Here is a 14,362-nt window from a genome sequence, read left to right as displayed (position 1 = left end):
AATATCAGATTTGTGTCCTGCTAATCTTTGTTTAAGTCTACTTTTGCTGGTTCCAACATACATCATCGGGCATCTGTTTGTTCCATCGCCGTTGCATTTTATTTGATTTGTCCTACTATCAATCTTCGATTTCGTGTTTGTGAAAATTGTTCTAAGGATGTTTGTCGTTTTGTGTACAATTTTGTAATTATTCCCGTCCACACAATTTGACCTTTCGAAGTGTTCCGATAAATTGGGTACATAAATATTGTAATTGATTTAAAAGATTATGTTCCTTGGCTCTTGTAACAGGGTTCTGCTTGAAAAGTGTCTCTATTGTTTTGTTTTGAATTTGTAAGAGCTGTCAAATGTGACGCCAAGTATTTTGGGACACTTGATGGTCGGGATCATTTCTCCATCGATCATAACAGTCAGTACTCAGTATTCACCTCACGCGTATTTAATTTGGCATGACTGACCGTGTCGAATGCCTTCGATAGTGCCACCAGGACCGTCGTATCACATGGCCTGGGTTGATTGAAGCCACGGCAAATGTGTGCGGTGATGGCATGCAAAGCTGTTGTTGTGTTATGCAGTCTTCGAAATCCATGTTGATGCTCGGCGAATGGAAATTCTCCTACGAGGCTCGGGAGGAGTAATGCCTCAAACCTCTTTGCCACTGGTGAGAGAAGGGAGATCGGTCTATACGACTCCCCCAAAGTCGGGTCCTTTCCATGCTTCAGTAGCGGGATCACTCTGCCCATTTTCCAAACATCGGGAACTATAAGAGTGTTCAAAGACAGGTTGAGGACATTAGTAAGGTACTCAATTCCAGGTGAATCCAGATTCTTCAACATCAATGTAGAGTTTCCGTCGGGGCCCAACGCCTTAGATGATATGGCGCCACGGATGACATTCGTAACTTCGACCACGGTAAATTGTGATGGCTGTTCATCGGCTCGGAGACTACGAATACGGCGAATGGCTCTCCTCCTTGATTTGTCACTCTCAGTATGCACAATAAATTGACGGTTGAAGAATCCAAAATTACTTCGTCAAAAGTGACTGAGGTCCTGTCATCCCGTCTAACGGGGTTCGAGAGTGACTTAACATTAGACCACAGCTTGCCTACACCGGTGCCTAAGTTTCATTGCCACAAATTCCGCTTAGTGGGGTCCATACCATGAATCCCATCACGCTCGTCTGCGATTGCCACTACCTGCGCGTGGAAATTGGGCCGCACTTGGGTATTCGACCGGCTGGTATAAAGCGAGCTGCTACTGCGGTAGAGATGTCTTGAAATTTCCTCTCGGCCGCTAGCACATCCGACGGGGGTGCCAGTTCACTGAAGCGGCGATTGGTATAGTCTCTGAAGCCAGCCCAAACGGCCTTCTTCTGATTTATAAACGTCCGGTGCTCAGAGGTTATGAAGTCGGGTGGTCGATCGATGGTGAGAATTATGGGGAACCAGACGATTATGGCCAGATAGAAACCCACTTATGTTGGGGTTTTAAGCTTGGCCATTAATCGAGGCACAGTTACCAACCGGTGGTATGTACACGTTGTATAGCTCTTTCTCGGCAGTACCGGACCTGACGGCTATCCCCCTGCACCCCATGTAGGGGTCACTAACGCCAGGCGCAGGTGAGATGGGTCTATATTGCACGGAATGGTGTGTCACGAAGGCCAATACCCCACCTCCATTCCTTGGGCGATCCTTTCGTAGCACATTGTATCCGTGACAACTGTGCAAGTTGCAGGTGTTGGTCAGCTTTGTCTCCTGGATCGTTGCGACTAATATATCTTTCCGACTCATGAAATCCACAATCCCATCGGGGGGGTCACATAGACCGACGACGAGGACGCAGAAGGCGCCGACTACGACCCACTGCTGGCTATGTTAGCACAGCACCTTGCGACATAACCAGTATGACTATACTCTCGTAGTGAAGTGAGGCCAGAGCAAGATCGGAAATGTACCCACTCCATGCACCGGATACACCTCACCGACACCCTCCGATGATGGAGGCGGTTCTGGCAAACCGAACAGAACCATGGTCCGGGTTTCTTTTTAATCCCGGCAAGGACCAGAAGCGTGTGGAGAAGGCACTCCGGAATGTGCCTCTCCCATGACGAAAAAAGACGAACACATACACTGAGGCGGCAGCTCTTGCCGATGAGGCTACCATCGGGTCAATCCGATGCGTACAACCGGATGCCATGGGATTGGTTTACATGCCTGATTATCATTGGGACCCGTATTGAAAATCCTTGGCTAACTGCCAAACTAAAAAGGCTTATTCACCCTTTATTGCTAAGTCTTTGTATCTGCTCAATACCCATTGCTTTCAATATTAGATTAAAATTAAAAACGTACATATACATTCATATAAATACACACATTTATTTGGGTTGAAACATGCATACATATTCATACGAAAAATCACGGGTAATATAGATAGGTAGGCATACTTGGTTTTCTTTTTTTGAATTCTTTCGAAATTATAAATGAATGGGATGGTCATATATATGTATGTGTGTGAGATGTTGGACGTATAACAACTATCGACATAGTGTGGCATCGATTTTTTGCAACCAAGGTGCAATATCTTTGAGTTTAGGTCGATACATTACATCTTTAGATATAGGATTGTGTTCCAAATAAACGGTTTTTAAAGATTTATTTTCTTTAAGCATTTCAACATTTTTCCAATCATCAATGGAGTTGTCATTGAGCCACAGTTCCTCCAACTGCTCCAAGCATTCTATGTTGTCAATTGCCTTCAAGCGGTTCTTGGCCAAATCCAATGTATCCAATTGAGTATTTGAATTCAAATTCTCAATCTTCTCAATACCATTTTCCGAAAGATATAACTCCGACATATTGACGAGTTTCTCCAGGTTCTCGATCTTAACTATACGATTTGCTTGCAAACTGAGAATCTCTAGATTAACCAATTTATCAAGATTTTCAATTTTGGCTATTTTGTTTTTACCCAAAAACAATTGACGCAATTTAGCCAAATTATCTAGATTCTCAATGCGTTTTATCTTATTGTCACCTAACTCCAGCATGGTGAGATTAGTCAGCATGCCAATATTTTCTATTTGGGTGATTTTATTTGAAACCAAATACAACTTTTCCAGCTTAGTAAGTAGTTCGAGATTTTCAATTTTGGTCAAGCGATTAAAGCTTACATCCAATATCTCCAGATTAACCAATGCATCTAGGTTTTCCAATTTTGTTAATTGATTGTCGTATAGCTCCAGTTCAACCAGTGTGGTGAGGGTGTGCAAATTCTCAATTTTCTTTATCAAATTCCAGCGCAAGTATAGACGCTCGACTTGCGTCAATGGTTCCAGATTTTCAAGTTTATCAATGCGATGGTGATTTAAATCCAATTCATAACAATCCGGGTCATTTTGAACCACTTCTTCAATGGAAGATACTTTTTCGCCGGGTATGATGTTGGGCTGGGAGGCAGCCTGCTCGCAATTCGCAGCAACAACTGAAAGTTGGTGATTTTCCTCTTGATGGTCTTCGTTGTCTCTTTCTCCAGAATCAGCCATGACTGTTTTCTCCTTTTAATAAAACAAAGAATTGTAGAATTAATAACTTCTTATTTACAATAAAAAAAATAAAGACGGGATTCGACTACTCGTTTTATCGACTTTAAGTACAAAAAAGTCGATTTTATTTCGATTAGTAGAAAGTCCGCTTTTACAAATCGATCATTGGTTGTACATAGCCATGGCTGAATGGTTTATAGGTTGTCTCATGCTGTTCACGTGATCGATCTCTTCTTTTTCGCATATTTTGTGCTCATATTCGCACTCTTTCTGCATACGTACACACTCTCTCACACACTCAAAAATGTCTTTGTTTGTGTTGGCAAAAACGTTTACTTTGTAAACATGTAAACATGGGTTTTCGCCATAATAGTTAATAAATGCAAAACGACTCGTTTGCCACAAAAACAAATTATTGAAGGCATATGATTCCAAATAAATGCCTATATTGTGCTAAATAAACACAGCTAAACAGCTGCTCGCGTGAGACCACCTTTTTAAATCCACCTTGGGTAAAAAGCTAGAGGTAAACATGTCCTCTTATGGCACCGAACGTTTCAAACCATGCCAAAATTGCGAGAAAAAAATTTTAGTGATGGTTATCGCTCTTAGTGCTAGCAACATTTGTGAATTATTTAGGAATGGAAATGGCTAGCAGCCATGTACAAACTTTTTCCCAAAGAGGTGTCGCACTGTGGCATGCCGTTTGGACTATGAAGAGGTCCCTTATCATGGAGCTTTAACTTGAGTCAGACAGCACTCATGTGCTGTTTTATTTAGTACTATGTACAGCAGAAATCGCGATTAATCGGTTATTTTTATCTGTTGTAGCATGTTATCGATAACTATCCAGGAAACAATGCTCTGACATTTTATCCAGTACATCTGACTTGTACTGGCTAAGTGTAAAGTAAAACACAGCAATTTAAGCTGAGTATTCTGTTCAGCTTTTCAAGCGGAATGCTGTCAACGAAACGTTGGCTGAAAATAGACGGAAATGTAGTACTCTGTTTATGGTGAGAAAAATGGCATAAAACTTTTATAGTGGCAACACTTGATAGTATTGCCGACATAATTTTTGTTTGTTTTATTGGTTTCAATGGTTCGTAAATCTTTATTTATTTGAGAAAAAATATATAAAAAGGAGACAACAATAAGTAGAGATAAAAAAACGTGTTTTGGTATGGAAATAAAAACATTTGATTGCTGTCAAATTCCGCTCGCGGAACAATTACAAATTTCAGCGGCTATTCCGAAAGCAGAACAGAATACCAACCCTATCTGTGAGAATTGCTCCCTATTCTTTTCGTGGGTCATCCTACATTTATTTAATTTACACATCTGAGTCACCCTTTTACTAACATATATCAACTACCTTCCTGAACAGCTCTTTTCCTACAATTTATATACAACTCTGAACTTCAAATGACACCGGCAGCGCTATGCGATCAGCTGATTTATATTTGCTTCGTGGAACTCATTGAATTGTCAAGAACTCGAGAAAATATTTTTAGTATTCGTTTGCTCTTACTTTTGTGTTCACAGTGTTTTTTTTACCAATTCTTAGTGAATTTATTCATCATTTCTCAGAGAGTTGCAAACGTGAATTACATTTAACGTATTAACATAATTCCCTTGCCGACTTTGACGAATAACCGCACCAAAAGCTCCAGTGTTGTATTTAATATTGTTTGTTGTTGGGCAAGCAACTACTACATTTAGTGTGTACCGACACATTGAAGTTTTGGATTTTTCGAGAAAAATAACACATTAACTAGATTGTGAGAAAAGTGAATCGTTATTTATTTATAATCAATATATTTATGAAATATAATTTCTATTTTCTAAGAAAAGAGCTATAAGTGGATTAAGTAAACGTAGATATGTCTGATTGGGATACTGTTACAGTTTTGCGGAAGAAGGCACCAAAGGCCGGAGCTCTGAAAACTGAGTCGGCCATTAATAACGCTCGCCGACAGGGTCAAGCCATAGAAACCACACAAAAATGTAAGTCTATGAGTTTCATTCAAACATTCTAAAACTTCAAAACTTTCTTATATACGGCACATATGGCGATGTGTCATTTAGGTTATGTGTATAATTGCAATTGACGATTCCATGTTGCACGATGCAAGAGCGGTTAAAGTCAAATACATATTCGGTATTGTAGGTTAGTTCTACACATAAATTGATATGTAATTTTCGATTTGTTGGGGCTGAATTCCATTAAGGTATATGAAAATGGGAATATAATTCTTAAAAACTCCACATGTGTGCGTACATGTACGTTATGTATATATGGCATTTATCATGCAAACTTTGCGTATAATTTCACCATTAACTTTCCGAATAATTTCACCATTAATTTTCCGAATAATTTCATCATTTATTGTAATCGAAACCATATCAGTAGTGAATAATTGTTTAAAAGAAACGATTGTCGTAGACACTTGACTATATTTGTGGAGGTAGCGATCGCCGTTAATCTTCATGGGTGAGCAAGCTTGTTCCGCCTCGGGAAAGTTATTTAAAGGCGCCAATAACTCGGCTCGTCATATCGACTATAACAGACTGTCCGTATTTAAGCAAGAGCCGGTGCCACCCAGCCTCTCACTGAGACGCCACTCGATACCGCTGATTATAAGCGACTGTATTTGCAGCTCCGTATACGGAGCATTCCACTATCCGCAACCTGTGGACGCGACCAGTAACTCACGGCCCCGGCATGGTATAACTATGAGCACCAAACAGTCTGGAACATTGTGATCTGACCTGTGCGGTAATAATCGTTATCACGAGAAGCTTCGCTGCGAGCTACCGGGCGCGTTCACAGCTTGCGGATAGTGAAATGCTCAATTCGAAGTAGATGCAATTGCAGTCGCGGACAATCTCAGTCAGTCAGTCAGTCTCAGTGGGAGACCGGGCGACACCGGCTCTTGCATAAATACTGAGTGCCTATCATGGTCGATATGACAAGACGAGTTATGGGCGCTGGCCACCATGTTCCCGCGGCGATCGGTCCTTTGGACCAGAACGAGTTTGCTCACCTACAGGAGTTAGACGAGGATAGTCACCTCCACATATAGACGTGTGGCTACAACAACAATAACAATCCCATGGCAGCCGGTTGTATATACCGGTTTGATTCTCAAAGGACCACACTCACCCGTTAGCTATTTACCGCATCTGCTACCGTGTCCGCATGAATGTTGTTCACACCTAGAAATAGACGCTAGAAATCCCGCTTGATCAAGAACCTCTAGCCCCGAACCTTACGCTATAGATCATGTAGATCTACCTTAAGGCTTCTGGGCAGTGGATATCCATCCACAAGATGATGATTTGGATGCTCTCTGCGATAACACCACAGAAGATATTGCCCAGACAGCATGTAGTTATGTCTTCGCACGGGTAGGATCGGTCTACCGGTCTAGGTCTCCGGAAGGAGGTGGTCCACATGAGAACTGAGGAGACAGCCCATCGCAGTTTGAAGACCGGCATTTTGACTGATCTGAATATTATTCCAAGGATTTGAACCCAGACGTTCAGCGTCGTAGGCGGACATGCTTATGTCTACGCTACGGTGGCCTCTGTTTTTAATCTATCCATAAGATTATAATATATTGTTGTCGTTGTTGTTTTAACAGTGCGTTGTGTACTATGTTAGGTCTGTTTGATTCTGTTGAATATCCATATCCAGGAACTCTGCTACTAAGGTGGGTGTGTCCAGAGGGATCTCGGTCTGAGTCGAGTGGGTCGAGCTGGGCAGTTAAACAATTGTTGTGTGGTCCCAGGTCACAATTGAGACACAAATCCTTCACGTTGGCATCAGTTCTTGCTCTGTATGAGTTGAGGCGGCTGCATCTGCCGGTTCGTAATTGAGCCAGCACTACTCTGGTTTGCCGGGGGAGGTAAATTTCTTCAGGTGCGATTTGTGGCGATCGTTCTCCAACACAATATTAACCAGGGAGCTATCCACCGCATCTGAACATCACACTCTAGATCATGAAGTTCCACCTTGAAGCTTCTGGACGGTGGGTACCTATCAACATGATGATGATTTGGATGATCCCTCCGAGAACAGCCCAGAAGGTATTGTTAAGACTGGTGGAGGTGGTCCATGTGAGAACTGAGGAGACATCCCGTCGCAGTTCGGGACACGTCTTTCTGGCAGATCTGAATATTATTCTACTGCTTGTCACATAACTGATGAAATTACACTGGTTCTGCATAACTTACCGCTGACCGGCCAATTGCTTTGTACGTGGTCAATAAGGATTCTTTGTCAGCACCTCAAGTGCTGCTGGGTAATGACTTGCGGACCTTGTATCTATTTCCAAATTATCGCAAATTGCAGTAACATGTGAGGACAAATTAAAAGAGCTGTCAAATGTGACACCAAGTATTTTGGGGTACTTGATGGTCGGAATCGTCATTTCATCGACCTTAATATCACGCTTTCTATCCACCATATGTGTGTACGTAGTGAACAATTTGGCTGACGATTTGGTGGCAGATATCTTCAGATCTCTTGGAGCGAAAAAAGAGTCAAGTTCGTTCGCTGATGTCAACAATAGGTGGGGTTCTGATTGTCCGCATATGATACGATCTCTATGTCGTCTGGAGAAGGTGCAATAAAGGATAGGTATAGTAAATGTAGATAAATAAATGGATAAAACCCCCAAAACCTGTACAACCGATCAGTTAAGAAATGGAGAAAGTTGGGAACCACAACTTTGAGATAGTCAGCAACCTTATCTTCCTCGGCACCGCCGTAAACGAAACGAATGACACCAGTTTTGAAATAAAGCGAAGAAAAATACTGGCAAGCAGATGCTACTTTGGATTAGGATGTAGTTAAGAAACAAGGCCACCTCCCGGCAAACTGATTACATTATACAAGACACTGATTTATGAGTCAGAAGAACGTATTGGCTGCAGTGATCCAGGAGACGAAGCTGACCAACACCTACAGCTTGCACAGTTGTCTCGGATACAATGTGCTACGAAGGATCGCTTAAGGAATGGAGGTGGGGGATTGGCTTACGTGATACACCCGTCTCGCGCCTGGCGCTGGCCAAGACACCATGGAGTGCATTGGGATAGCAGTCAGGTCCTGTACTACCGAGATAGAGCTATAATACGTGTACATACTGGCGGCTGGTAGCTATGACCCAGTTAATGGCCAAGCGTACAAGCCCATAAATGGGCTACTGTCTGGACATAATCGTCTGGTTCTAGGAGACTAATGCGCATCACGTTTCATGACATTCTCCCCTAGGTAACGACCAGCGGTACATTGCTTTAACAGAGAAGATTGAAAGCTTCACGTTTTGTACGGTGAATGAGGATGCTCACAGTTGGATTACGAGAAGGTGCATCAGCTCGCCAGACATTTCCATTGCATCCTCTGATCTCCTGAGTTACGTAAACTGGCAAGCCGTCATTTCATTGGGATCAGACCACCTCCCCATAAGTCTCACCATCGACGAATACCCGACTTCATAACCTTTGAGCGGCCGACGTTTATCAATTAGAAGAAGGCCGATTGGGCCGGCTTCAGAGAGTACACCAATCGCCGCTTCATTCAACTGACACTCCCCTCGAATGTGCTAGTTGCCGAGAGGAAATTCCGAGACATCATTAACGCGGCTGCTACGAATACCCCAACTGCGGCCCAATTTCCCGGCGCAGGCAGTGGTACTCGCAGACGAGCGTGATGGGATTCGTTGTACGGACCCCACTAATCCTAGAATCAGCGATCTGAATGAGGAAATAAAAACGGTAGTCAACGAATATAAGCGGAATTTGTGGCTGGAACACTTGGAGCAATGTGACTTATATACCGGTTTAGGTAAGCTGTGGTCTACTGTTAAGTCACTCTCGAACCCCGTTAGATGGGATGACAGGACCTCAGTCACTTTTGGCGACGTTACTGTAACTGATCCGAAGGGATGCCTCAAGTTGTTTAACCGTCAATTTATTGTGCATTCCGAGAGTGACAGGGCTAGGAGGAGAGCCATTAGTCGTATCCGTAGTCTCCGTCAAATCATCCAAGGCGTTGGTCCCCGACGGAATCTCTACACTGATGCTGAAGCATCTGGATATACCTGGAGTTGAGTACCTTACTACTGTCCTCAACCTGTCTTTGAACACTCTTACAGTTCTCGATGTCTGGAAAATGGGCAGAGTGATCCCGCTACTGGAGCCTGGAAAGGAACCAAGTTTGGGGAGTCGTACAGACCAATCTCCCTTTTCTCACCAATAGCAAAGGCGCTTGAGGCATTACTCCTCCCGAGCCTCGTAGGAGAATTTACTTTCGCCGAGCATCAACATGGATTTCGAAGACTGCATAGCACAACAACTGCTTTGCATGCCATCACCGCACACATTTGCCGTGGCTTCAATCAGTCCAGGCCATGTGATAGGATGGTCCTCGTGGCACTGGACCTATCGAAGGCATACGACACGGTCAGCCATGCCAAACTATTTGACGACATCGCCAACACGTCACTCCAGCCAGGCCTGTAACGCTGGGTCGCGAATTATCTGTATAGTGGCCAGTCATTTGTGGAATTTAGGGATAAGAAGTCGAACAACTGTAGAATGAATAGGGAGTTCCCCAAGGTGGGGTGATATCTCCGGCACTGTTTAATCACTACCTATCCCCCATTCCATCCCATCCAGACGGCATAGAGATCGTATCATATGCGGACGATTGTATGATCATGGCCTCAGGCCCCACCCATTGTTGACATCTGCAATAGGTTGAACGTTTACCTCAACGAACTTGCCTCATATTTCGCTGCAAGAAAGCTGAAGATATCTGCCACCAAATTTTCAGCCACATTGTTTATTACAAATACGCGTTAGGTGAATACTGAGCTGACTGTGATGATCGATGGAGAAATGATTCCGACCACCAAGTGTCCCAAAATACTTGGCGTCACATTTGACAGCTCTTACACATTCTCCCCACATGCCACAGCAATTTTCGATAAAGTCAAAAATAGAAACAAGGTCCTCAAGTCACTTGCTGGCAGCACTTGGGGTGCAGACAAAGAAACCTTGTTGACCACGCACAATTCATTTGGCCGGTTTGGGTAAGTTATGCAGCGCCAGTGTGATCTGGTCAGCTTTGTGCTACGCAGTGGAATAATATTCCGAACTGCGACGGGCTGTCTCCTCAGTTCTCATGTGGACCACCTCCATCAGGAGACAAAGATCCTACCAATGCGAAGACATAACCACATGCTGCCTTTAGGGCTGTTATCGCAGACACAATCCAAATCATCATCTTGTGGATAGATATCCACTGCCCAGTAACCTTAAGGTAGATGTACATGATCTAGAGCGTGAGGTTCAGCGCTACAAGAGAGAATCTCTAGATTAAGCGGCATATCAAGCAGGTCTAGACAACATTCATGCAAATGGCTAGCTTGTGAATATAGTCCTTGGAGAACGACCGCCTCCCATTGCAACTGAAGAAATTGACCTCCCCCGAAAAACCAGAGTAGTTGTGGCTCAATTACGTTTCGGCAAATGCAGCCGTCTCAACTGCTACATAGCAAGGATTGATGCCGACGTGCAAAATGTACGTCCCGCTTGTAACCGCACTATACACGTCACCTGTTAAACGGCCCAGCCAGACCCACTCAACTCAGACCCAGATTCCTGTGGACGCGGCCCATCTTATTCGCAGTGTTCCTGGATCTTGACACTAAACAGAATCAAGCAGACTAAAGATACAACGCAACAAACTGCTACAACAACAACAACCAAAAGACCGATCACCTCGAAACTTGATGTTAGAGATTTTAGAATGAGTGCAGAAGATCGAGTTATTGGAGCGCTATTCTACGTTCGGCTAGTGGAACAAAAGTTCTGTCATAGCCAATTAAAGTAACAAAGTATATTTAAACACTGTCGGAGGTATCACCCCGCCGTGTTGTTGTTGTTGTAACCAGATTTGAATGTGAATATAGCGATTCTCGTCAAGCTACATATGCGAGCAACCTCGTTCCGGTCCATGAGACCGATCGCCACGTCAACGTTATGGCCATTGGTTATATGAAGGAGCCAATAACGAGGCACTGAGAACTTAAGCAAGAGCCGGTGCCGGCCACTCGACGCCGCTGATTGTTCGCGACTGTCTGTCACTCAGATTAGTGTGGAGGGCGTCTTTATTCTTTATGTTAACGTCATGCGACGTTTACATCTTTTCTTAAACATGTGGCTGTGCAATGCGAATCAAAAATGGTTACATTTAGAACCAGCAAGGAATGTAGTTTGTCATAATGTGCAAAATATTTTACACAAAAGTGAAGGAATTGATTTTGGTCTAAGATTATACGGTTGTGCATTAAACAAATACCAACTTTAGGATCAAAAAAATTAAGCAGAAATTCAATTAATAGGAACTAAGTGCAATTTGATGCTATTGAAAAGAGTTAAAGGACACAACACAGTCAAAAAATCAGTCAAAGGATATCATAAAGGATAGCAGTCATCAACATCGAAAAAAGAAGGAACTATTGGATGATATACAAAAAGTAAAGAAAGGGACCCAGAACAGGAGTCTGCAGCCTTAACCTGCATTAAATTTAAGCATATCAGGAATGAAAAATGTCAATGCATTAGGACACCACCACACACCTCCCAACATGTAACCGAGTTTTGTGTATTCTGCAACCATTTTCGTTATCAATTTTGTCTTTTTACAGATGGTGCTGGCACCAATAAACAACACGTAACAACAAAGAACACTGCCAAATTGGATCGTGAGACTGAGGAGTTGAAACATGATAAGGTTCCCTTGGAAGTGGGTAAAATTATAATGCAAGGACGTCAAGCGAAGGGATTGAGTCAAAAGGATCTTGCAACCGTATGTACTCTTAAAAAGCTAGCCAGATACAAGAAAACGTTTTTTTTTTTTTTCATACATTGCCACTTTGCCTCCTTAGAAAATCTGTGAAAAACAACAAATTGTGACAGACTATGAAGCTGGACGTGGAATTCCCAATAATATGATTTTGGGTAAAATTGAACGTGTGATTGGTATCAAATTGCGAGGAAAAGATCGCGGCCAACCTTTGGCGCCTCCCGGTAAAAAGTGAGAAAGTGCAACCACCGCTGCTAACGCAGGCGGCGGCGGTAATAGTGGTGGGAGTGGCGTTGCTGTTGTTGCCAAAACTAAAACCAAATCAAATGATATGGCGAATAAGCCGCAACAACACGCAGCGTCAAATAACAATTCACATTCTCACAATACTACTACTTCTGCTAACAGCAGCCACAAGCGCAAATAACTTATCGGGAGGCCGAGACGGAGACTTCTACCAACAATTATTGGATGATGGATAGTGAATGCTAAGTTTGAATCTTTAAGTGAATTAGAAATACGATTTTAAAGGTCACTATTTTACCATTAAAGCTTGTTTAGATTTGTTTTATTAAATTTTTTTGTTTGAATAAAAAAAAACAGCCATGCTTTCTTATCGTGCAAACACATACCGAATCAGAATCAGAATCATCAGCATAAGAATTAAGAACAAGACAGATAATGAAATATGAAACATTTCTATAGATTATATTTCTTGGAGTTTAAAACAAAATGTACGTACACCCAAATATATAAAATACCTGCTTATTACAATATTATTAAAAAAATACACTACACTCTTGATTCCAAAGGATCTTAACTATCAATGTGTAACAACAACAAAAACTTTGTCCAAATTCATCATCAACCAAACAAAAATAATAAACCTTAAATTAATTAATTTTCGTTTCCCTTTAATTTCAGACTGTGAGAAAAAAAAATAATTTTGATATTAATTTTTAATGAAATATATAATTTTTTTTTAATTAATATTTCGAACGTTTGTTTTACTAAATGATTCTCTTAGTTTGAAATTAAGCTCATGTGTTTTGTTTAAATTTTTGTGAAAGTCATCAGTGAATCACAACTTTTTGGTAAATGTAGGTGATAAGTTAATAAGTATCTTTCTTATACATACATACACATAACTTATATTAACAAAGACACCTACCTTCTTTTCATAATAAATGTGTTTTATGTGTTTAAATATAAAACAATTATTAAATTTATGCAAAATGTTTTTCATTGTATGCGCTTCGTTACACGATGAAATGGCCTTTAGAATTATGTAGATTGTCCTTTAAATAATCACCTTCTCACATAACTTGATGGAGCTTTAAAGTAGGTTTATTTGTCAGCTATTCTCTATAGAACTGTCAATTAAGTTGACTTTAAAGCCGCTTTAAGGTTTATGAATACCGGTGTAAATCCTTTGAAGTTTGTGCCCAAATGATCAAAGACATACAGGGCTATGAGTCTTAAATTGCTAAAGCTACATATTGCTATAATTGCTAGCCCATAATGTCTGCGAACACAAAATAAAATTATAAATCAAATCAACTCTTACATATATTGGGTTGCCCAAAAAGAAATTGCGGATTTTTGAAAAGAAAGTAAATGCAAACAATGTGGTTGAAGACTTGGTGGCAGATATCTTCAGATTTCTTGCAGCGAAATATGAGGCAAGTTTGCTGAGGTAGGCTTTCAACCTATCACAGATGTCAACAATGGGTGGGGGTCCTGATGCCATGATCGTACAATCGTCCGCATATGATACGATCTGGAGGGAGTGGAATGGAGGATAGGTAGAGGTTAAACAGTGCCGGAGATATCACCCCACCTTGGGGAACTCCTGTTTCACTATACGGTGCTTCGAATTCTTATCCCTAAATTCCACAAATGACTGGCGATCACGCAGATAATTCGCGACCC

General features: G+C 41.9%; 2 protein-coding genes across 4 annotated transcripts; one reads left to right on the top strand and one right to left on the bottom strand.

Annotated features, from left to right (window-relative positions):
- Nucleotides 1–2,359: 2,359 nt before the first annotated feature.
- On the bottom strand, nucleotides 2,360–3,650 carry LOC106089836 (protein phosphatase 1 regulatory subunit 7). Its single transcript, XM_013255829.2, has one exon. The coding sequence runs from the start codon at nucleotides 3,547–3,549 to the stop codon at nucleotides 2,542–2,544; it is 1,008 nt and encodes a 335-aa protein (XP_013111283.2). The 5' UTR covers nucleotides 3,550–3,650; the 3' UTR covers nucleotides 2,360–2,541.
- Nucleotides 3,651–5,085: 1,435 nt separating this feature from the next.
- Nucleotides 5,086–13,331, top strand: LOC106089841 (endothelial differentiation-related factor 1 homolog). 3 transcript variants are annotated; one of them, XR_001221697.2, is made up of 5 exons: nucleotides 5,086–5,330; nucleotides 5,399–5,556; nucleotides 12,273–12,433; nucleotides 12,513–12,961; nucleotides 13,034–13,331. XR_001221697.2 is itself a non-coding variant. In XM_013255836.2 (4 exons), the coding sequence occupies exons 2-4, from the start codon at nucleotides 5,433–5,435 to the stop codon at nucleotides 12,663–12,665; spliced, it is 438 nt and encodes a 145-aa protein (XP_013111290.1). In that variant the 5' UTR covers nucleotides 5,086–5,330; nucleotides 5,404–5,432; the 3' UTR covers nucleotides 12,666–13,331. The 3 variants fall into 3 exon arrangements, 2 of the variants coding, with proteins under 2 accessions (XP_013111290.1, XP_013111289.1); XM_013255836.2 differs by having other exon boundaries at nucleotides 5,404–5,556; nucleotides 12,513–13,331; XM_013255835.2 differs by having other exon boundaries at nucleotides 12,513–13,331.
- Nucleotides 13,332–14,362: the final 1,031 nt, after the last annotated feature.

The sequence above is a fragment of the Stomoxys calcitrans genome, chromosome 1, assembly GCF_963082655.1.
Source record: "Stomoxys calcitrans chromosome 1, idStoCalc2.1, whole genome shotgun sequence".
NCBI classification, from domain to species: domain Eukaryota; kingdom Metazoa; phylum Arthropoda; class Insecta; order Diptera; family Muscidae; genus Stomoxys; species Stomoxys calcitrans.
This window is presented reverse-complemented; position numbering and strand designations above follow the sequence as displayed.

Bases quoted from the DNA above. Each gene is read 5' to 3' on its own strand.
- LOC106089836 (XM_013255829.2), bottom strand. From the start codon at position 3,549: ATGGCTGATTCTGGAGAAAGAGACAACGAAGACCATCAAGAGGAAAAT.
- LOC106089841 (XM_013255836.2), top strand. From the start codon at position 5,433: ATGTCTGATTGGGATACTGTTACAGTTTTGCGGAAGAAGGCACCAAAG. The intron at 5,557-12,272 runs GTAAGTCTATGA...GTCTTTTTACAG, and splicing joins CATAGAAACCACACAAAAAT to ATGGTGCTGGCACCAATAAA. The intron at 12,434-12,512 runs GTATGTACTCTT...TTGCCTCCTTAG, and splicing joins GTCAAAAGGATCTTGCAACC to AAAATCTGTGAAAAACAACA.